The 24,280-nt window shown below is 41.5% G+C and overlaps 2 protein-coding genes across 2 annotated transcripts; both read left to right on the top strand.

Annotated features, from left to right (window-relative positions):
- Positions 1–7,456: 7,456 nt before the first annotated feature.
- Positions 7,457–8,612, top strand: LOC138383295 (UDP-glucuronosyltransferase 1A8-like). Its single transcript, XM_069468048.1, has one exon. It carries the CDS (start codon positions 7,680–7,682, stop codon positions 8,610–8,612), a length of 933 nt encoding a protein of 310 aa, XP_069324149.1. The 5' UTR covers positions 7,457–7,679.
- Positions 8,613–16,187: 7,575 nt separating this feature from the next.
- Positions 16,188–17,144, top strand: LOC138381571 (UDP-glucuronosyltransferase 1A8-like). Its single transcript, XM_069465894.1, has one exon. The coding sequence runs from the start codon at positions 16,263–16,265 to the stop codon at positions 17,142–17,144; it is 882 nt and encodes a 293-aa protein (XP_069321995.1). The 5' UTR covers positions 16,188–16,262.
- The last annotated feature ends 7,136 nt before the right edge of the window (positions 17,145–24,280 follow it).

Raw genomic sequence — 24,280 nt, 5'->3', positions numbered from 1 at the left:
ACGGATAAGACATCAGCTTGAAAAGAACCCCTATCAGAGTACTATGAATTCTGCTAAAATTAAAGCAAGAACAAATTGAAGCTTGGGTGGGAGAATGGTGAAATTATTGATACTTTATGAAAAGTTTATAGGGACAATGCCCCAAAGAAATCAGCAGTTTACAAATGGTTAACTCATTTTAAAAAGGGATGAGACTATACTGAAGATGAAGCCTGCAGCAGCAGACCATCCACATCAATTTGCAAGGGAAAAATTAATCTTGTTTTTGCCCTAATTGAAGAGGACCGACAATTAACAGCAGAAACAATAGCCAACACTATAAACATCTCAGCTGGTTCAGCTTCCACCATTCTGACTGAAAAATTAAAATTGAGCAAACTTTCCACTCGATGGTTATCAAAACTTTTGGGTTTTTTTCTTCTGGAAACATTGTCTTCCCAGCTGATGGTTGCCCAAATCATTGCTTCCAGACTGGCTGCACATGAGAGCAGAGCTTTCAGGAAATTTTAAGCAAGTGAGATCAAAATCCTGAAGCATTTCTTCAAAGAATTATAACAGGAGTTGAAATGGCTTTATCACTAAAATCCTGAGGACAAGGCACAATCAAAGCAATGGCTACCAAGGGGTGCACATGGGCCAGTCAAAGCAAAAGTGGAGCAAAGGTCATGGCAACAATTTGGGGGGGTTGCCCAAGGCATTTTGTTTGTTGGCTTTGTGGAAGGTCAAAGAAGGATGTCATCTGCTTATCATGAGAGTGCTTTGAGAAAGTTAGCCAAAGCTTTAGCAGAAAAACACCTGGGAAAGCCCCACCAGAGAGTCCTTCTCCACCAAGACAGTGCTCCTGGTCACTCCTCTCATCCACCAAGGACAATTTTGTAAGAGTTTTGATGGGAAATCATTAGGCATCCACCTTACAGTCCTGATTTGGCTCCTTCTGACTTCTTTTTGTTTTCTAATCTTAAAAAATCTGGAAAGGGCATGCATTTTTCTTTGGTTAATGTAAAAAGGACTGCACACATTCTTTAGGGATAGACTAAATGGTTGGTGTCGTTGCTTACAAAAGTGTCTTGACCTTGATGCAGCTTACATTGAGAAATAAAGTTTATATTTTTTATTTTTAATCTTCCAATTCTATTTTCCATGAACTTTTGGAAGCCCCCTTTTATAAATTAAACAGCAAACAAAAATGGTGAGGTAGCTGGTAAGAAGTTTTAGTCCCCAGAGATGTGGATGCTGTTTCACAGAGGCCACCTCAGAGTCAGGGGGAGAGACTCAGGAGGTGACACTCGCCAGGATATAATCTTCTTCTTCTTACAGTTCAGAGCACGCAACCCAAGGGTCCATCGACAGGTGGCTGGATAAACAAAATGTGACATATGCATTCAGTGCAATATTATTCAGCCTTAAAAAAGATTGAAGCACTGATACATGCTACAAAATGGACATACAAGGACAAACACTGTATGATTCCACTTATATGTGGTACCTAGAAAAGGCAGATTCATAGAGACAGAAAGTAGAATCGTGGTTACCAGGGGCTGGGGGGAAGAGAGGGATGGGGAGTTGTTTTTTGTGGGTACAGTTTCAGTTTGGGAAGATGGAGAGTGGTAATGATTGCACCAGGTGAGTAGAGTTAATGCCATTGAATTGTACATTTAAAAATGGTTAAAATGGTAAATTTTATGTTACATATGTTTTATCACAATAAGTTTTTAAAAAAATTCAGAGCAGGATTCCTGAATCCTAATTGGCCTCTGGGCGTTCACAGAAGGAACATTTGCAGAGTTAAGAACACATTTGCAGATTTTCACTGGATTACAACTATTATTGGAAGAAGAAACAGGTGGGCGAAGGAAATAAAACAGATAAAACCTATATGTCAAAAACAGAACAGTTGTTGGCATGGAGGCTGAGATGTCTCCAAAATGAGCGGAGCAGCACTGGTTAATGCCAGGAGGTGATCGCAGCATGCATTGAAAGAAGCCGGACGGATCAGACAGGGAGAAGGGCTAGACCAGACAGTCACCAGGCTGAGATCCAGCGGTTCCTGGGTAAGGAGGATGAGTTGCTCTTTATTTGTTGATTCATTTATTGATTCATTCATTCAACAAATATTTTGAGGATTGTACTCTGACCACAGTTTTTTGGTCCGTGTTCCTTCCTAAGAGGCTTGGACAGAGTCACATCTGCCAACCATCAATTTTGCTTAACACATCCCTTTGCCCCAGTGTGTTGTGTCTTGCTTTCACAGCTCAGCTCTGGCAGAGCACCGCATAATGATTAGCAGACTTAACTATGTTAAAATTAAACTTAAACGTTTCTTCCTGCTGACTCCAAGTTGCTATACAAAGCCTTACTTCTTTAATCAATTGCAAATTAAAGAATCTCTGAATCCACCTATGACCTGTAAGCCTCTGCTTCAAGATATCTCACTTTGGGGGCCAAACCAATGTATAACTTCCATGTGTTACAACTTTGCCTGTAACTCCTGCTTCCCAAGAGAGTCAGCCTGTCCTTTGAAGCTTTGAAGCCAGGCATTGACTTTTCCTCTCTAAGAAAGAAGCTAAACGTTATCTTCTTCCAATCAAAGGCTATTTCGTCTACATTGAAAACCTTTTGTTAGTGTAGCCACCTTCATCAATTTCTTAGCTAGATCTTCTGGATAACTTGCTGCAGTTTCTACATCAGCACTTGCTGCTTCACCTTGCACTTTTATGTTATGGAGATGGCTTTGTTCCTTAAACCTCATGAACCAACCTCTGCTAGCTTCAGACTTTTCTTCTGCAGCTTCCTCACTTCTCTCAGCCTTCATGGAGTGGGAGAGAATTAGGGCTTTGCTCTATATTGGGCTTTAACTTAAGGGAATGTTGTGGCTGATCTGGTCTTCTGTCTAGACCACTCAAACTCTGTCCATGTCAGCAATAAGGCTGTATCACTTACCATTCGTGTGGTCACTGCAGTAGTGTTTTTCATTTCCTTCAAGAGCTTTTCATTGGCATTCACAACTTAGCTAACTGTTTGGCACAAGAGGCCAGGCTTTCAGCCTGTCTCAGCTTTGGACATGCCCTCTTCACACAAACGAATCCTGTCTAGTTTTTGGTTTTAAGCGAGAGATGTGCAACTCTTCATTTCACTTGAACACTTATAGGCCATTAGTTGGCCTTATATAAATATTGTGTCTCAGGTTGAGGAGAGGCAGAGAGACGGGGCAATGGTTGGTTAGTAGAGCAGTCAGGACACACATAACATGTGTGAATTAAGGTCGCCATCTCATGTGGGCAAGTTTTGTGGTGCCCCCAAACAAGCACAATACTGATATCAAAGATGACTGATTGGCCGGGCGCGGTGGCTCACGCCTGTAATCCTAGCACTCTGGGAGGCGGAGGCGGGTGGATCGCTCGAGATCAGGAGTTCGAGACCAGCCTGAGCAAGAGCAAGACCCCCGTCTCTACTAAAAAATAGAAAGAAATTATCTGGCCAACTAAAAAATATATATAGAAAAAATTAGCCGGGCATGGTGGTGCATGCCTGTAGTCCCAGCTACTCGGGAGGCTGAGGCAGTAGGATTGCTTAAGCCCAGGAGTTTGAGGTTGCTGTGAGCTAGACTGATGCCATGGCACTCACTCTAGCCAGGGCAACAAAGTAACACTCTGTCTCAAAATAAATAAATAAATAAATAACTGACTGATCACAGATCACCATAACAGTTATAATAACAAGGAGAAAGTTTGAAATATTGTGAGAATTAGCAAAGTGTGATACAGAGACAGGAAGTGAGCACGTGCTGTAGAAAAGTGGTACCCACAGACTTGCTCAATGCAGGGTTGCCACGAACGTTCAGTTTATTAAAAAAAAACCTGAAGTGCAATAAAGGAGCACAGTAAGACAAGGCATGCCCGCATCACTATGGCACATTCATCACAAGTCACTTACCAATACTGGTACATTGTGATGATCTAAAGTCTATAGTTTATTCAGATTTCATTAGTTTTTACCTAATGTCCTTTTCCTTTTTCCAGATCCCATCCAGACACGACCTGGCATTGAGTCATTGTGTCTTCTTAGGCTCCTCTAGCTTTTGACAGTCTCTCAGGCTTTCCTTGTCTTTAGATGACCTTGACAATTTCGAGGAGTACTGGTCAGATGTTCTGTAGCTTGTTCCTCATTTTCCATTTGTCTGGTGGTGTTACCGTGGTTAGACTGAGGCTATAGGTTTTGGGAGGAAGACCACAACGATGATGTCTTTTCTTGCCTTCTTGTGAATGGATACCCACTAGTCGAAAAGACTATTCTTTTCTGCACCGAGTTACCTTTGCACCTGTGTAAAAACTTGGCTGTTCATATGCCTGTGCATCCGTTTCTGGACTTTGTATTTTGCTCCATCGATCTACTTGTGAAGTATTTGATTACTATGGCTTTGTAATAAGTCTTGAAATGTGATGTTAGCCCTGCAACTTTGTTCATTGTTTTTCAAAGTTGTTTTTGCTATTTGGAGGTTCTTTAAATTTCCATATGAATTTTAGAACCATTTTGCTAGTTGTACAAAAAAAAAAATCGTGTGGCTTCGGATTTTGTTTGGGATTGTACTGAATTTAGAGATCAAGTTGGGAGAATTGATGTCTTCATTTTGAGTTTTTCAGTTCATGAACATGACATAGCTACTTATTTACGCCTTTCACCAATGTTTTACCGTTTTCAGTGTTTAGTCTTTCACATCTTTTGTCAGATTTATCCATATGTATTTCACATTTTTGATGCTATTTAAGTGGTATTTTTATTCTAATTTTCAATTGTTTATTGCTGGTATATAGAAATAAAAGTAAGTTTTAAGTATTAATTTTATATCTTGCAACTATGTTAAACTTGCTCATTCGTTCTGGAGAATTTTGTAGATTCAGTTGGAAATTCTACATAGATGATAATGTTGTCTGAATGAGATTGTTTTACCTTTTCCTTCCAATGTGCATACTTTTTTCCTTTTTCTTGTTTGGCTCCACTGGGTAGAACCTCCAGAGCAATATTAAATAGAGGTGGTAAGAACAGCTATCCTTGACATGTATCCGATCTGAGGAGAAAATTCAATCATTCACCACTGAGTATAAAGTTAACCGTGGGCTTTTCAAAGATGCCCATTATTAGATTGGGGAACTTCTCTTCTTCTTCTAGTTTGCTGGTAATTTTTATCAGAAATGGATTTTGTATTTTGTCAAATACTTTTCCTGTGCCTACTGAGGTGATTACATTTTTTAAGTTTATTTGTATGCTGCATTATCGCGATTGATTTTACTTTTATTATTTTTTATTGTGGCAAAATACAGATAATATAAAACTTACCGTCTTAACCACTTTTACGTGTACAGCTCAGTATTGAGTGTGCTCACATTGCTGTGCATGCGTTGCCACCATCCATCGCTAGAAGGCTTTTCATCTTCCCAAACCGCACCTTTGGATCCATTAAACAATAGCTCACCATTCCTCCCTCATCCTAGCCCCCGGCAACCATTTCACTCTTTGATTCTGTGAATTTCACTATTTTAGATACCTTCTGTAAGTGGAATCACACAATATTTGTCTTTTTGTGACTGGTTTATTTCACTTGGTAAATTTCCTCGATGCACATGTATGTGTGTTTGTGTGTGTGTGTGTGTGTGTATACAAAATCACATTTTGCTTATGCATTCATTGGTGGATGGACACCTGGGTTGCTTCACCTCTTGTCTGTTGTGAATAATGCTGCTATGAACATGGCTGTATAACCTTGAATGTGGAACCAGGCTTGCATTCCTGGGATAAACTCCACTTGATTATGGTATACTCTATTTTTATATATTATATATTTTTATATGTTTTTGGATTAGATTTGCTAAAATTTTGTTTAGAATTTTTGCATCTAGGGACATGAGGGTCTGTAGTTTTTCTTTCTTGTAAGGTCTGTCTGGTTTCGGTATTGTGGGGATGCTGGTCTCGTAGAATGAATGTGGAAATTCCCTACCCTCCAATTTTATGCACTAGACAGTGAGGAATTGGTGTTATTTCTTCCTTCCATGTTTGGTAGAATTCATCAGTGAAGTCATCTGGACCTGATATTTTATTTGTGGGAAAGGTTGAATTATAAATTCGATTTCAACTTGAAAAAATACAGGTCATTTCCATTTTGATTATTTGTTCTTGGATAAAGTCTGGCAGCTTGTGTCTTTTAAGGAATTTGTCCATTTCACTTCAGTTCTGGAATTTTTTGACATAAATGTGTTCATGATATTCTATTATTATTTACTAACATTAGAATATGTAGTACTATCACCTCTCTCATTCTTGTTATTGGTAATTTATTTCTTCTCTCCTTCTTTATTTCTGATCAGTGTGGCAAGAGCATTGTCAAGTTAATTGATCATCTCAAAGAAATAGCCTTTTGTCTTAATGAGTTTCTCTGTTGTTTTCCTATTTTCTATTTCATTGATTTCTACTCCGAAGTAAGCCTCCGGGGAAGAAGATCACTCAATGCCATTTTTATTTTTCGAAGACAATCATCTGAAAATACTCCCGTCAGCAAGGTAAATGGTGACTAAGCAGAAGTCTAGTAACAGAAGGAGCCGTTTTGTGTTCCTGACAAGGCTTATACTCCCAGGTTGGCTGTAGAACCCCTCATTAAACACTCCTCCAGGTGTTACCCGACACATACCAACGGGCTCACCCATGAAGGCATCTGGAAAATCTTCATAATGCAATTCAGTCCAATGCCACAAATGTGCCTGTGTACTTTCTCTGTGCAAGGCATAGCATGGGTACTGTGGAAAGAGACTGAAACATGAAGAATATATATCTCATGACCTCGAGGAGTGCTCAGCAGCATGGGGGAGACCAATACACCTTTCCTGAAGGAGCGTATCATGAGGTGATGCCGGGAGCCCACAGCAGAGGTCTGTACCTCTGGCTAGAATGTGGAAGTGTGGCGGACAGAGGGAGGCATCTCAGCAGAGTGCTCGGGCAGCACAGGGCAGGTGACCACCCACTGCCTGCAGCATACCTGAGGGAAGCAATTTGAAATACATGCCAGTCACTTTCCATCACATTCCTGGATTGGTCCATGAAAAAGGAGTTGTCCATCTTGTTTCAGCATTTCAGAGGCCTCAGAGGGCTGGAAACAGAAAAAGACAAGCAGCAGAGATGCTTGTGAACCACAATTTCTTGCCAGTTAGGAGGTCAGTGCTAAGGACCTCACTTGTGCTTCCTTGGAACATGGATGTCAATTTCTTTCTCAGTAGAGAGCCTTTGGTAGTCTGAAGATAAAATTCTACATTTTGCTTTGGGACAAATTCCAAAAATACAAGCTTTATTCAAATTTACTTTTCTTTTTATCTTTCTGAGTTGTCAAGGTTCAAAAGTATTGCTTAATAAATCTGTTTCTAAACTCACATTGTTGTACTGGCATGATCTGTCCCCAGAGCAAAGGTCACAAGCTACTTTTGTCTAGAAACATGTAACTGGGCATCTCAGCAAATGCTAATCATTTATTATTGTGCTTATGAGTAAATCATTGGCAGTGAATGTAATTTTTTTTAATGAACATGTGACTACACGCCCTGTGTCAGGTGCAGGTTTTGTGCCTGCACTTTTTCTGCCTGCTGTGTTGCAGGAGCTGAGAATCCAGCAGCTGGTTTGCTCCGGGCTGCGGTTCTGCCATGGCTCCTGCAGCGCTGCCCGGGCTTCTTCCCCTGTGTGCATGTCTGCTGCTGACGCCTGGCCTGGCCCAGGCAGGCAAGCTGCTGGTGGTGCCCATGGACGGGAGCCACTGGTTTACCATGCGGTCGGTGGTGGAGAAACTCATCCAGAAAGGGCACGAGCTGGTTGTGGTCGTTCCAGACGTGAGTTGGCACCTGGGACAATCCCTGAATTGTACAGTGAAGACTTATAAGACTTCTCACACCCTGGAGGATTTGAACCATGAGTTTGTGAGTTTTGTCGACGATCAATGGAAAAATCGGCCACAGACTTTATATTCTTTTTTAATGACTTCAGCCAGAGGTTTTTTTGAAATTGTGTTTTCACACTGTAGGAGTTTGTTTAATGACAAAAAATTAGTAGAATACTTAAAAGAGAGTTCTTTTGATGCTGTGTTTCTGGATCCTTTTGACATGTGTGGCTTAATCGTTGCCAAGTACTTTTCCCTCCCCTCTGTGGTCTTCAGCAGGGGAGTATTTTGCCATTATCTTGAGGAAGCCGCACAGTCTCCGGTTCCTCTTTCTTATGTTCCCAGAATGCTCTTAGGGTACTCGGACGCCATGACTTTCAAGGAGAGAGTACGGAATCATATCTTCCACTTGGAGGAGCATTTAGTTTGCCCCTATTTTTACAAAACTGTCTTAGAAATTGCCTCTGAAGTTCTCCAGACACCTGTCACAGAATATGACCTCTTCAGCCATACATCAATCTGGCTGTTTCGAACAGACTTTGTTCTGGACTATCCCAGGCCTGTGATGCCCAACATGATCTTCATCGGTGGCATCAACTGCAAGCAGGGAAAGCCGTTGCCTGAGGTGAGTTGTCTCTCCCTTAGCAAAATAGGCATAATCTGCCTTTGGCTTTTCAAAAAAAGATTCCTTACTGAACTATGAGTTGTCATTTATATTCATCAAATTTAGAATTTCTTTCTGGTTTAATGAATTATTTTGTGCTAATGCACTTGTGGATTAGCAAATTTTGTAATTATATATATGTATATATAGTGTAATTATACACACACACAATGGATATAGTTGTACATCATTTCCAAGCTGCATTTTTAAAAATAGAAATGGGGTGTCGCTATGTTGCCTAGCTGGCCTGGAACCTCTGGGCTGAACCTCCTAGCTCAGCCTCCCCACTGCCTGCGATTATAGGCTCATGCCACCATTCCCAGCTACCAGGCTATATTTTTTAATATTGTTTATGGGACAGTAATGAAAAACACAGTAAGAAATGCAACTTCCCTTTTTTGCTAATCCTATGCTACCCCCTATAGGAAAACTGCTCTTAGAAGTTTTGTGTGCATCATTTTCAATTTTTGAAGTCATTTTCCATGTACCCATATAGCTAATGTAAATTCTCTGGTGGGTATACATTTCCCTTTTTAAGAAACTATCAAACACTATCCTCACATGACAGGATCATTGTGCAGTCCTTCCAGCAGCTCATTGGGGTCCCAGCTCTTCTCCCTGCTCCTGGACACTGGGCTTGGTCAGTCTTTTCACTGTAGCCACTCTACTGGGTGTGTAATTACATTGCACTTTTAGTTTGATTTCTGTAGTCAAAATGACACTGAGCATCTTTACATGTGTGTGTTTTCCATCTGCATGTCTGCTTTGGTAAATGTCTGTGGAAATGTTCACCTATTTGAAAAACATTTGAATTTTTCTGTTTTGTCCTTTTTGAGTTTTAAAAGTTCTTTATATATTCTCGATGTAAGTTCTTTATCCGATATATGCTCTGCAAATATTTTCTCCCAGGTTGCAGATTGTCTCTCTCTTTTTAATAAACTTTTTATTTTGGAATAATTTTAGATTTATAGCAAGGTTGCAGAAAAATGTTACAGAGAATTCCCATGTTCCCATTCCCTATTTTCCCTATTGGTAAATCCTATTTTCTATGGCACATTTATCACAGCTCTGAACCAATGTTAACACGTTGTGATGAACTAATGTCTATAGTTTATTCTGAGTTTATTGGTTTTTTTCCTAATGTCCTTTTCTTTCCTGGGATCCCATCCAGGACACGACATGACATTTAGTCTTCATGTTTTCCAGCTCCCCTAGCCTGTGATAGTCTCCCAGACTTTCCTTGGTATTGGTGACTTTGATGGTTTTGAGGGGTAGTGGGTCAGGTATTATGTAGAATGTTCCTCAGTTTGGGTTTATCTGATTTTTTTTTATCATGATTAAACTGGGGTTATAGACCCGAGAGGTAATGTCTTTTCTTGCATCTTGCTATGGCTATGCAATTGTGGAAAAGACTGTTCTTTTCTCTACTGAATTGCCCTTGCAACTTTGTAAAAGCTTGGTGCCCATATGTCTGTTCATCTATTTCTGTACTCCCTATTCTGTTCCACTGTTACATTGATGAAATATTAGATTACTCCGCCTTTGTAGTAAGTCTTGAAATGAGGTACTACCAGCAGTTTAAAATTTTTCTTCTTTTCAGAGTTGTTTTGGCTAGTGTAGGTCTTTCACATTTCCTTGGGAGTTTTGGAGTCAGTTTGCCAATTTCTACCAAAAAGCCTGCTGGCATATTAGTTGGGATCGTGTTGAATTTATTGACCAATTAAGGACAGTAGGCTTCTTCAGAATCTTATGGTTTCCCATTTATGAATATGGTATAACTCTGAATTTATTTAGAACTTCTTTAAAATCTCTCATCAATATTTTTGTGCTTTTCAGTGTACAGTCTTTCACATCTTTGGCCAGATTTGTCCCTAATATTTCATATTTCTGATGATATTTAAATGCTCTTTTGATTCCAATTTCCAAGTGTTCATTGCAAATACAATTGACCCTTGAACAGTGTGAAGGTTAGGAACATCAACCCTGCTGTGCAGTTGAATTCCACATGTAGCTTTTGACTCCCCAAATAATTAACTTCTGCTGTTTACCAGCAGGCTTACCAATAAGAGAAACATTCAATTCATACACATTTCTTTGTGTGGTATGTACTGTATTCTCACCATAAAGTAACCTAGAGAAATGATAATGTTAAGACTATGAGAGGGAGAGAAGACCCATTTACTATCCATTAAGTGGAAGTGGACAATCTTAAAGGTGACATGTTCATTGTCTTGAGGTGGAGTAGGCAGAGGAGGAGGAGGAGGAAGATGAGGCGTTCATCTTGCTGTGTCAGAAGAGGCAGAGGGGGAAGAGGTGGAGGGGCTGGAAGGGGAGGCAGGAGAGGCAGGCACACTTGGTTTAATTTACAGAAATGCATCATCATTTCTGTCTGACTGTTTTGCTTGTTCATTCCTTAAAATGTGCTTCTACACACTACCAATCCTTCTCCCACTGTTTGCTTCCCTTGCAGTGAGTGTCCATAGCACAGAAGGGTCCTTGTCATAGAGGAGGTAAAAAGCAGTCTGGAGTAACTGCCAGTCTTCTGCCATGTTGTCTAATGTGCATTTGGTTTGGGCACCGCTTCCTCCTCACCTTCTCCCTCAGCGTCTGGCCCTGGTCCAGAGCACTCCTGTCCAGCAAGTCGTCCTCTGTGAACTGCCCAGTGTGCTGTGCACGAGCTCTTGAATTCCTCCAAGACCCATGTGTTGCAACACTTTATGCCCCACCTTTTTTTCTGTTTTCTTTGGCCACATCCACAGTCTCCTTCGTGATTTCCCTGTACAACAGCTAGACACAGTTTTCTACAGCAGGAACTGACTGTTTCAGGCCTGATGGCTTTCACAGCTTTTTGTATCACAGCAACTGCAGCTTCAGTGGTGAAATCCTTCTGCGTTTCCCTGATGTTCTCTCTGTGGGACCGTCTTCCATAGCGTCGACAGCCCTTTCATACAGTGCTTTGTGCAATGAGCCCTAAAGGTCCTTGTGAGCCCCGACCTAGATGCTGAATTAGAGACGTTGTGCTTGTGGCACATAGATCACTTTGACGCCTTCCATGTTGAACTCATGTGGTTATGGATGCCCAGCGGCATTGTCTAATATCAAAGAACTTTGACAGGCAGTGTCTTACTGGCAGGGTTGTTTCTGAGTTCAGGGACAAAGCATTGATGGAACCCATCCAGAAAAAGTGTTCTTGTCCAGGGCTTGTGTTGTACAACGAAAGACTTCTCTTTTCCTCGGGGGTCAGCAGCTTTGCAGATAAGGGCAGTCCTGATCATAAACCCAATGGCATTTGCACAAACAGTAGAGTTAGGCTCTTCCTTCCTGCCTTAAACCCTGGTGCTCGCTTCTCTTCCTTAATAATAAATGTTCTTTGTGGCTTTTTTCCCCAGAATAGGGCATTTTCATCTGCATTAAAAATCTATTCAGGCGGGTATCCTTTCTCCTTGATGATTTTCTTAATGGCATCTGGAAACTGGTCTGGTGTCTCTTGTCCAGCAAAAGCTGCTTCCCCTGTCATCTAGACATTTTAAGAGTCTAACCTCTTTCATGAAATCATCTTTGCTGGCATTAAATTCTCCAGCTTTAGATCCTTCACCTTCCTTTTGCTTTAAGTTGTCCTGCAATGGCTTTGCTTTCTCTGGCATCATAGAGAGTCTACAGGTATTTCCTTCTTATAGCGATCCTACATCCACATAAATGCTACATTTTCCACATAAAATAAAAACATAAATCACAACAAGTGCAAGGTCTCAGTACTTGCTGGTGTAGCTTCAGTGATGGCTGCTCAGATTTTGTTTTTGTTTTTGGCAATGGTCCTTATGCTGGAATCATTGAGTTGGAAATGGTGGGCAAGCAGAGCTGCAGACCTCAGTCTATGGTACTCATCAAGCTATTCAAGTTACTCTTGAAATGCCATGACTTCTCTCTGCCTATTGGGAGAACTTCCAGCATCAGTGGTGGTACTTTTCACGTCCCATGGTGTTAGTCAAGGTCTATAATATTCCTGAGATTGCACCAAACAGTGGAAAAATACATGAGAACCATGAGAGATCACTATTTAGTGTGATAGGCAATTTACTATAGAAATGGACTGCTCAGGAGGAGAGGATTAGCATCACAGGGCATTTCAACTGATACTCCCAGCACTTTAGCTCCCCGCAGTGGCAACAGGAGGTGGCTGTGAAATTATCACAGTGTGCACCACTGTTAGTTGTATGTCTAAGGATTTATACAGCATCTTCACATTTTTTACATTTCTCCTGAGGGAGAATGGCACCTTTTACAGTCTGTGTTTGTGGGTGTAAATTTTGATAAGTTTTACCCTTCTACAATAGATTTGTATATATTTTAGGATAGTTAATGATAAAATAGAGTGGTATGCACATATATTTTATGCATTCATGACTTACCCAACTTAAAAAAATTTTTTTTTGATATTTCTAGATTACATAATTTATCTGCAAGATTTTTGAAATGGTTGCTAAACTCCACGAAGTTTTTTACATATTTATTTTGAAAAATCTGCCTGTAAATGGATCCCTGCCCTTCAAGCCTGTGTTGTTCAAGTCAGCTGTACATACAAATAGCATTAATTTTTATGTATTGTATTTTGCAACCATGCTGAACTTACTTGTTTGTTCTAGGAGATTTTTGTACAGTTCCTTGGAATTTCTAAATAGACGGTCATCTTGTCTGTGAATGAGATCCTTTCACTATTTCTTTCCAACCTGACACTTTTTATTTTTCTTGGTTTCCTGAACTGGAGAGAATCTGAAGAACAATTTTGAATAGAAGTAGTAAAAGCTCCCACCCTAGACATGTGTCTGGCCTGAGGAGTAGAACATTCAGTCATTTGCCATTAAGTAGGATGTTAGCTGAGGGTTTTTCAGGGATGCCCTTTGTTAAGTGGAGAAACTTCTCTTATTTACCAGTTGTGCTAAGACTTTTTATCAGGAATGGATTTTCAATTTTGTCAAATACTTTTTCTATGCTTATTGAGATGATTATACCATTTGACTTTTTGAATGGATTTTTGTGGTGTGTAGCCTTGATTGATTTTGTGTTTTTAAATATTTACTTCATTCTGAATGTTGGAAAAATACTCATAATGTAACATTTATCATGTCAACCCTTTGAAGTGTACAGTTCAATATTGAATATATTCACATTACAAATAACACCATTCATTTCCAAAACTCTTTTACCTTCACAGACTGAGCCTTTGGACATCTTAAACAATAACTCCCCATTACCCGTCCTTCCAGCCCTTGGCACTCACCTTTCCACTATGTGATTATATGAGTTTGACTATTTTAGATGCCTCATGACAATGGAATCATAGTATTTGTCTTTTGGTGACTGGCTAATTTGATTCAGCAAAATGTCTTGTGGGTTCATCCATGTTGTGGCATGTGTCGGAATTTTCTTCCTTTTAAAGGCTGGATAATATTCCATTGTATATGTATCTGCCACCTGTTGCCTATTCATTCATCTGCGCGTGGACACCTGTGTTGCTTCCACCTCTTGGCTATTATGAATGATGCTGCTAGGAACTTGGCCCGACAACCTTGATTGACTTTTAACGTTGAACCAGCCTTTCATTCTTGAGATAAACCCCAGTTGATTATAGTGTATTATCTTTTTATATATTATAGATTTTTATATATTATGGAATTAGATTTGGTAAAATTTTGTTTAGAAGTTTTGCACCCATGGTGAGGAGGGTCTGCAGTTTTTCTTTCTTTGAATGTCTTTATGTGATTTTGGAACTGTGGGAGTGCTGGTCTCATGGAATGAGTTAGGCAATTCCTCTGCTCCTGTTGTATGGAATAGACAGTGAGGAATTGGGATTATTTCTTCCCTCCATATCTGGTAGAATTCATCAATTTAAATTAGAAATTCAATTTTTATGCAAAAGATTTAGGTTATCTCCCTGTGGGTTATTTATTTGTTCATATGTAAATTCTGAGACCTTGTGATTTTTAAGGAATTTGCCCATATCATTTAAATGGTAGCATTTATTGTCATGAATGTTCATGACATTCACTCAGTATCATTTTGATATCTGTGGACTCTGTGGTGATACCACCTCTCTCATCCCCCTCTTTGGCAGTTTATTTCTTCTCTTTTTTTTCTGATCACTCTGGCTAGAGCTTTAGCAAGTTCCTTGAGCTCAGAGAACTAGCTTTGATTTCATTGCTTTTCTCTGTTGTCTTTCTGTTTCTAGTTGTCTGATTTCTCTTCTGATTTATGCCTTTAGGGAAGGTAGATGGCTCAGTTCCATTTTCATTTCTCAAAGATGATTATGTGAAAGTGTCCCATACAACAAGGTAAATGGTGGCTAAGCAATTGTCTAGGAACAATTAGGGCATCCCCCAAGGAGCCATCTTTTGTTCCTGACAAGGATTATACTCCTGGTGCCACTGGCAGGGCTGAGGAAACTGTGGCTTTGTGATTTTAAAGAATTTGTTTTTTTAAGCAACGAAGGGCACAAGAACAGCTTCATCTTTCTCTGCTGCACCCTGTTTAATAAAACGATTTGTTGTGTATAATTTGGATTCAGTCAAATGTGGCACTTACGGACCTAGAAGCCCACATGTGGCCTTAAGACCACCCACCTGTCTGACCTGACACACACCGACAGGCTCACGCAGGAAGGTACCTAGGAAACCTGCGCGGTGCAGTTGAGCCCAGTGCAACAACATTCCTGTGTACTTTCTCTGTGCAAGGCACAGCATGGGTACTGTGGAAGGGGAAGGAAACATGAAGACACATCCCCTGACCTCAAGGAGCGCTCAGCAGAGTGGGGGAGACCAATACGTGCTGAAGGAGGGTGCCTGTGGTGATGGGGTGAGCCCACAGCAGAGGACCACACCTCTGGCTGGAACGGGGACGCATGGAGGACAGAGAGGAATCTCAGCAGGGTGCTCAGGCAGCACTGGGCAGGTGACCACCCAGTGCATGCAGCGAGTCTCAGGGAAGCAGGTGAATATAGATGCCAGTCACTTTCCATCACATCCCTGGATCAGTCCATGCCGGAGGGGTCGTCCACCTTGCTCAGCATTTCAGAGGCCTCAGGGGTTGGAAATGGAGAAGGAGAGGCAGCGACCCCTACGCGTGGCCGAGACACTTGGGAACAACAACTTCTTGCCAGTCAGGAGCCGTTGCTAAGGCCCTTGTTGTCTGTCCTTGGACCAGGAGATGCCAATTTTTTCTGGGCAGAGTGACTTTTTTTTTATTTTAATTTTTGAGGGTGTTTTGTAGTCTGAGGATAAAATACAAATTTTGCTTTGGGACAAATTTCTTAAACACAAGGTGCAGTCTTGCATTTATTTTCTCTCCTGTTTTATTTTATGTATTCATTTTCTCTCCCTTTTATCTTTCTGAGTAGTCACCGTCCAAAGCACTGCTGAATAATTTTGTTTCTAAAGTCACACTGCAGTACTGGGCACGGTCTATTTCTAAGGCAAAGGTAATAAGCTAGTCTTATCTGGAGAATGTACAAGTGTGTATCTCAGAAGATATTATGGTCCTTATGAGTAAATCATTGGCCGTGTGTGTGGTTTTTTTAAGAACATGTGGGTACACGCCCTGTGTCGGGTGCAGGTTTTGTGCCTGCACTGCTTCCGCCTGCTAGGTTACAGGAGCGAGAATCCAAGGGGCTGGTTTGCTCCGGGCTGCGGTTCTGCCATGGCTCCTGCAGCGCTGCCCAGGCTCCTTCCCCTGTGTGCGTGTCTGCTGCTGATGCCTGGCCTGGCCCAGGCAGGTAAGCTGCTGGTGGTGCCCATGGACGGGAGCCACTGGTTTACCATGCGGTCGGTGGTGGAGAAACTCATCCAGAAAGGGCACGAGCTGGTTGTGGTCGTTCCAGATGTGAGTTGGCACCTGGGACAATCCGTGAATTTTACAGTGAAGACTTATAAGACTTCTCATACCCTGGAGGATTTGAACCGTGAGTTTGTGAGTTTTGCCGACGATCAATGGAAAAGTCGGCCACAAACTTTATATTCTTTTTTAATGACTTCAGCCAGAGGTTTTTTTGAGCTTGTTCTTTCACACTGTAAGAGTTTGTTTAATGACAAAAAATTAGTAGAATACTTAAAAGAGAGTTCTTTTGATGCTGTGTTTCTCGATCCTTTTGATCTGTGTGGCTTAATCGTTGCCAAGTACTTTTCGCTCCCCTCTGTGGTCTTTGGCAGGGGAGTATTTTGCGGTTATCTTGAAGAAGGTGCGCAGTGCCCGGCTCCTCTTTCTTATGTTCCCAGAATGCTCTTAGGGTACTCGGACGCCATGACTTTCAAGGAGAGAGTACGAAACCATATCTTGCACTTGGAGGAGCATTTATTTTGCCCCTATTTTTTTAAAACTGGGTTAGAAATTGCCTCTGAAATTCTCGAGACACCTGTCACAGCATACGACCTCTTCGGCCATACATCAATCTGGCTGCTGCGAACAGACTTTGTTCTGGACTATCCCAGGCCTGTGATGCCCAACATGATCTTCATCGGTGGCATCAACTGCAAGCAGGGAAAGCCATTGCCTGAGGTGAGTTGTCTCTCTTTTAGCTCATGAGTAATTATCTGACTTTGGACATTAAAAAAAGAATAAAGATTCCTTCCTTAGCTGTGATTTTTCATTTGCATTTGTTGGATTTGGAATGCTTTCTATTTTAATGAATTATTTTGTGCCAGTTCACTTAATTGTGGGTTAGTGAATATTAGAAATTTGTCCCATTGTTGTGTGTATGTATACAATTGATATAGCTGTACATAATTTTTAGGCTGTATTGTTTGTAAATAGAAATGGGATCTTTCTGTGTTGCCCAGGCTGGACTCAAATGATCCTCTTGCTTCAGCCTTCTGGGCAGCTGAGATTACAGTTTTATGCCGCCATGCCCCACTAGAAGGCTGGAATTTTTTTTTTTTTTGATACGGGGTCTCATTCTTTTGTCCGGGCTAGAGTGCAGTGATATCATAGCTTACCACAACCTCAACCCCTGGGTTTAAGCAATCGTCCTGCCTGAGCCTCCCAAGTGAAGAGGACTACAATCCTGTGTCACCAAGCCCAGCTAATCTTTTTAAACTATTCTGTAGACAGGGGTCTGGCTCTGTTGCTCACCCTGGTCTCAAACTCCTGGGCTCAAGGTACCTTGGCCTCCAAAGTGCTAGGACTACAGGCATGGGCCACTGTGCAGCTTAGGCTGCAATTTTTAAGTGTTTTTGGAAAAGTAATAAAAAACACAGTAAGACAAGAAAATTCCCTCTTTTGCTAGTTCTGTGCTACTCCCTACAGGAAAATGCTCTTAGCAGTTCTGTATGCATTGTTTTCAATTTTTGAAATCATTTTCTATAACTCCATATGGCTAAGGTCAATTGTCACATCCATATTATTAAAATATAATCTGTTAATAACATCAGGCTGCACATGTTCTTCTTTACTTTGCACTTTTTACTTGCTGACAAATCGTAGAATCGTGTGTAGCTGCTTCAGTTTTCACTTGTTATTTTCATGGATATATCGGCCATTTGCATTTCCTCTTTTGTGAAATACATCTTGACATTGTTTATTCATTTTTATATAGCTATTTGTCTGTTTATAACTCATTGTTACAAGGCTCCTGAGTGTTAGGGATGTTAATCCATCGCTTTTTATATGTGCCGCAAATATTTTTTCCTTGGCTTCTGTTCATCTTTTGTCATGCAGGGTTTTCATGGCTGGGTAGTCACTTTGGTTATCTTTTCCTTTAATGGTTTCTGGATTTGAACTTGCTTAGGTCTTTCTAAGCCGGAAATATATAAATGTTTTCTCCATATTATGTATTAATGTTTTCGATTCCTCTAAAGGTGATAGTATTATTCGTTTTTACAATGAGCACTTCAATCTATGCAAAGGGAAGACCTTTTTCCTCTTCTCAATGGATACTCCATTGTCCCACTGACTGGAAGTGAAATAGTGCTCTGCAAAGCGGGCAGACCATAGTTTCAGGCCTTGCACAATTAGGCAGGACTTTCTTGGGGAGAGCAGGCAGGAAGATGCAGGTTACAGGACCCTTAGGAGGCTGAGCCTGGCAAAGGGCTCCTCCCTCCTTTCCCTTCCCTCAGCCACAGCAGGGAGCACCACCCAGGCTCTGCCTACACCCTGCCCTCTAACCAAGGGTGGGGTCCTACAACTTCCTGAGTCACCCAGAGTGATTTAGAGATACAGAACGCTATATAGAATATCATAATTTTATATTCCCTATCATATAGCTGTGTCTATAAAATGTGAAACATAAGGAACAAGACATGGTTTCATATACGTTTGCTATATATACCTAAAAAAATCTATAAAAGAAATGACTTTATATACCTGTTAAGGGACATATAAGTATAAAGGCTGTTATACATGCAGATGATTATATATGAAGGCATATATGTATAATTATAATTCTAAAGCAAGCTGAGATCTGACAGAGGAACTGAGAGCTCAAGGAGGGCTCTTTGACAGAGAGCCTTGAAGACAGCACAACTACAAAGGTCAGTTGTCGTGGAAAGACCTACGGGGCTGTGCAGCCGTCCCTCCTTGTTTCGGATGGGCAGGCCGTGTCTGGGAGGAGCGTGCAGTGCGTTGCGCCTGCTGGAGAGTCTGAACCTGTGTGTGTGACGAGGAGGGGACATGTTTGACCATAGAGTAACAGAGTCATTGTGACCGAGTCATAGTGTGTGTGTGTGTTTGAGTGTGCCTATGCATGTGTGTTTGAGTGTGAGCACATGCGTGTGTTTGTGTGTGGTGTGGCAGGCCCTACGTGGTAACAAAATATCACCGAGCTGCCCAGGGGATTATATCCAGAGATGTAATTGGATATAATCCTTTGACCAGGATGGCAGGCCATCACTCCAAAGAACGTTAAGACAGGTTTGACGTTCCAGTCTTTTTCAGTATTTGCTGAGTTCCAGGAGAACTGATGACTGGGTCTGGATGGAAAGAATTCGGGTTCAGGGCACATAATCCAGGGCAGCTGTGGGAGACCTGGGGTGGGACGTGGCAACACAGCACTGACACATCTGTGCCTCCCTCACCTCTCTCAGATTCTGGTTCCAATTTAGATTCAAATTCAGCTGTTAGTGGGTGAGTCCAAGTCCTCCCATCAAGCTTATGTCTTTCAACTTTTTATTATCACAGTTTTCAAACTTGTTTGAAGGAGAGAGCACATTTGATGTGCTCGGTCCCCTCTTAGGTTAACTAATTTTCAATATTTAGCTGTATTGATTCATCCATCCTGTATGTTCTTTCCCTTTTAAGAACATTTTTGGCTGTCATGTTTTAAAGTAAATTGTTGACATGTCATTCCATCCCTAAATACTTCACTAAATATAAAAAATAAGGACAATTAGTTTCATAGCTGCCATATCCTTATCACACCTAACACAATCATTAATTGTTCAACATTATCTAATTTCCAGTCCATAAATAAATTTCTTCCTGTTGTCTGGAAAAAAAATGTGTTTTGCACTCAGATCAATGAAACAGAATTCAGAATCGAGAAATAAACCAATACATCCTTGGGCAATTGATCTTTTGACAAGAGCACCAAGACCACGCAAATGGGAAAGAACAGTGTCCTCTACACATAGTGCCGGGACAGCTGCATATCCACAGGCAAAAGAGTGAAGGTGGACCCTTACCCCATCCATGCACCAAAGTTCACTTGAAATGGATCAAAGACCTACATAGAAAAGCTAAAACTGTAAAGCTCTTAGAAGAAAACACCGGGGCAGATCTGAATGCCCTTGGATTTGAAAAACGTCTGTGCATCAAAGAACAGTCGGAAGAGAGTGAAAGGAGAACCCACGTGGGCTCACAAACATGCGCAAATGCTCACACCTGTGTTACTCGGAGGCTCCCGCAAGGCGCTCATAGTCCAGAAAGACAGAATCCCTAATGCCGCCTTCTGAATGTTAAGATCCTTAAAGATCAAAATTGCGAACAATATAATTCTTAAAAAATAATAAAAAAATTTTCCAGGGGAATTTGAGAAACATAAAAACACAAAGGAACAGTTTATAGACCATTTTACACAATAGTACACACACTTTAGGCAAGAATAATATGTATATTTTGCAAGCAGGAACACTTGAGTATACTAATGACAGTGACACTTTATAAGAATTATGACCAAATGAACCATATTAAAATAATAGGTCAAAAAGGGAAATGTATAAACATATATCACTGTGGTCGGTGATTGTGCACCCAGGTTTATGAGTGCAGTGATGGGAATACAGTGGTGACCAATCTATGTCTGTTCATGAGATTAAGGGAAAACCAGTATGGGCCACCACAGTACATACAGTCGCCCAAAGAGCCTCGATCTTGAGAATTTTCATCTTTCACAAATGCAGGTGTATAAAAAGGCATCTCTTCCTTTATTGAGGAAGTTCCAACACTTTGCACAGGCACATTTCTCACTAAGTTGACTTTGTAACAATGCACAATTCAGTGAAGTCGAATTTGCTACAAATGCATTAAAGCAAATTAGAAATTGCTAAAAGTCTCCACACAATTTACACCTTCAGTATGGGAAATGATACAAAGATGAATATACAGGGTAATCATAAAAATAATGCTGACAATTTAACATAGTGAAAAAACCCTAAAACGAAGAAAACTATCCAGTGATTGTGATTTTTGGGTTTTTAGACATTACAGATGTGAGATATTAGGGATTTAGATCTTGGAGATTTTGGTCTTTCACAACTCCCACCCCATAGCGTCACAAAATTAGTTTACAGCAGAGCTTCTCAAGCTAGGTGTTCTTAAGGAACAGCATAAAATAGTCTTGCAAGTCATTACAAATGCATATTTTTTGTAAAATAGAACAAAAATGAAATGGTCGAAAATGAAATGAAATCGACCAGAGGCCTCTAAAATGCAGATCTGCTGATGGTTTCTTGGATGACGTAGCAGCACCAATTGCTCTGAGACTTTCTAAGCACTTAACTGTGGGACCTGCCCTCGGGTCGGGTGGGCAGGGAACCGTACTTTGAGCAGCACTGTTTTAGACCCAGGTCAGTACCTTCATAGGCACAGTGCTTAGTGAGAAACAAAAAGTGATCAGAATGGTTTGATAAATGTGCTAAGTATAACACACGGTGACAAATACTGAATAGTAAGTTAAGGGCAGGGCACACTCCACTGTGAGCGACTTGTTTCCTTGTAATCTTCTGTTTTGGGAACGTGGCAGCACCTGTCCCTGCTAGGGTGACAACTCATGCTGGTTTGCCCAGAACATTCCCAGGGTTGCCCTGGAAGTGCCACATCCCAGGAGACTCCTCATTCCCAGTGAACAGGGACAGTGGTGGCTGTCACTGAGCAGCGAAAGGTGGCCTCAGCAGCACGTGTGCCTGAGGGGGAGAGACTTCAGGAGGCTTCATCACTCTCCCATCTAGTGCCTCTGCTCAGGTGTCTGAGGTGACGGTTCCCTTCCATGCAGAACCCAGGCTAGGGAACAGTGTAGAAATAGCCTACTGTTACCACCCGGCTTATCAATAAGATAAGCATTCATTAATACACATTTCTTTGTGTGGCATGTACTGTATTCTGCCATAAAGTAACCTAGAGAGATGATAATGTTAAGACTATGAAAGGGAGAGAGACCAATTTACTATTCATTAAGTGGAAATGGACCATCTTAAAGGTGACATCTTCCTAGTCTTGAGGTGGAGTAGGCAGAGGAGAAGGAGGAGGAGGAAGCGAGGCGTTGGTCTTGCTGTGTCAGAAGAGGCAGAGGGGGAAGAGGCGGAGGGGCTGGAAGGGGAGGCAGGAGAGACAGGCACACTTGGTTTAATTTACAGAAATACATTATGATTTCTGTCTGACTGTTTTGCTTGTTCATTCCTTAAAATGTGCGTCTACACACTACCAATCCTTCTCCCACTGTTTCCTTCCCTTGCCGTGAGTGTCCGTAGCACAGAAGGGTCCTTGTCATAGAGCAGGTGAAAAGCAGTCTGGAGTAACTGCCACTCTTCTGCCATGTTGTCTAATGTGCATTTGGTTTGGGCACCGCTTCCTCCTCACCTTCTCCCTCGGCGTCTGGCCCTGGTCCAGAGCACTCCTGTCCAGCAAGTCGTCCTCTGTGAACTGCCCAGTGTGCTGTGCACGAGCTCTTGAATTCCTCCAAGACCCATGTGTTGCAACACTTTATGCCCCACCTTTTTTCCTGTTTTCTTTGGCCACATCCACGGTCTCCTTTGTGATTTCCTCGCACAACAGCTGGACACAATTTTCTATAGCAGGAACTGACTGTTTCGGGCTTGATGGCTTTCACAGCGTTTTGTATCACGACAACTGCATCTTCAGTGGTGAAATCCTTCTGCGTTTCCCTGATGTTCTCTCTGTGGGACCGTCTTCCATAGCGTCGACAGCCCTTTCATACAGTGCTTTGTGCAATGAGCCCTAAAGGTCCTTGTGAGCCCAGACCTAGATGCTGAATTAGAGACTTCGTGCTTGTGGCACATAGAGCACTTTGAGGCCTTCCATGTTGAACTTATTGGGTTGTGGGTGGCCAGCGGCATTGTCCAATATCAAAAGAACTTCGACAGATAGTACCTTACGGGCAGGGTCGTTTCTGAGTTCAGGGACAAAGCATCGATGAAACCCATCCAGAAAAAGTGTCCTTGTCCAGGCCTTCTGTTGTACAACGAAAAGACTTCTCTTTTCCTCAGGGGTTAGCAGCTTTGCAGATAAGGGCAGTCCTGATCATAAACCCAATGGCATTTGCACAAACAGTAGAGTTAGGCTCTTCCTTCCTGCCTTAAACCCTGGTGCTTGCTTCTCTTCCTTAATAGTAAATTTTCTGTTTTGGCTTTTTTTTTTTTTTTTTCCAGAATAGGGCATGTTCATCTGCATTAAAAATCTATTCAGGCAGATATCCTTTCTCCTCGATAAAATTCTTAATGGGATCTGGAAACTGGTCTGCTGCCTCTTGTCCAGCAAAAGCTGCTTCCCCTGTCATCTAGACATTTTAAGAGTCTAACCTCTTTCATGAAATCTTTGCTGGCATTAAATTCTCCAGCTTTAGATCCTTCACCTTCCTTTTGCTTTAAGTTGTCCTGCAATGGCTTTGCTTTCTCTGGCATCATAGAGAGTCTACAGGTATTTCCTTCTTGTAGCAATCCTACATCCACATAAATGCTACATTTTCCATACAAGATAAAAACGTATTTCACAACAAGTGCAAGGTCTGGGTACTTGCTGGCATAGCTGCAGTGATGGCTGCTCAGATTTTGTTTTTGTTTTTGGCAGTGGTCCTTATGCTGGAATCATTGAGTTGGAAATGGTGGGCAAGCAGAGCTGCAGACCTCAGTCTATGGTACTCATCAAGTTATTCAAGTTACTCTTGAAATGCCATGACTTCTCTCTGCCTATTGGGAGAACTTCCAGCATCAGTGGTGGTACCTTTTGCCTCATATGGTGTTAGTCAAGGTCTATAATATTCCTGAGATTGCACCAAACAGTGGAAAAATACATGAGAACCATGAGAGATCACTATTTAGTGTGATAGGCAATTTACTATAGAAATGGACTGCTCAGGAGGAGAGGATTAGCATCACAGGGCATTTCAACTGATACTCCCAGCACTTTAGCTCCCCGCAGTGGCAACAGGAGGTGGCTGTGAAATTATCACAGTGCACACCACTGTTAGTTGTATGTCTAAGGATTTATGCAGC

The sequence above is a fragment of the Eulemur rufifrons genome, chromosome 1 (assembly GCF_041146395.1).
Source record: "Eulemur rufifrons isolate Redbay chromosome 1, OSU_ERuf_1, whole genome shotgun sequence".
Taxonomy (NCBI): Eukaryota; Metazoa; Chordata; class Mammalia; order Primates; family Lemuridae; genus Eulemur; species Eulemur rufifrons.
Note: the sequence above shows the minus strand (reverse complement) of the source record. Positions and strands in the feature narration are given on the sequence as shown.

What these genes read in the sequence shown, in the direction of transcription:
- LOC138383295 (XM_069468048.1), top strand. Translation starts at nt 7,680, where the DNA reads ATGGCTCCTGCAGCGCTGCCCGGGCTTCTTCCCCTGTGTGCATGTCTG.
- LOC138381571 (XM_069465894.1), top strand. Translation starts at nt 16,263, where the DNA reads ATGGCTCCTGCAGCGCTGCCCAGGCTCCTTCCCCTGTGTGCGTGTCTG.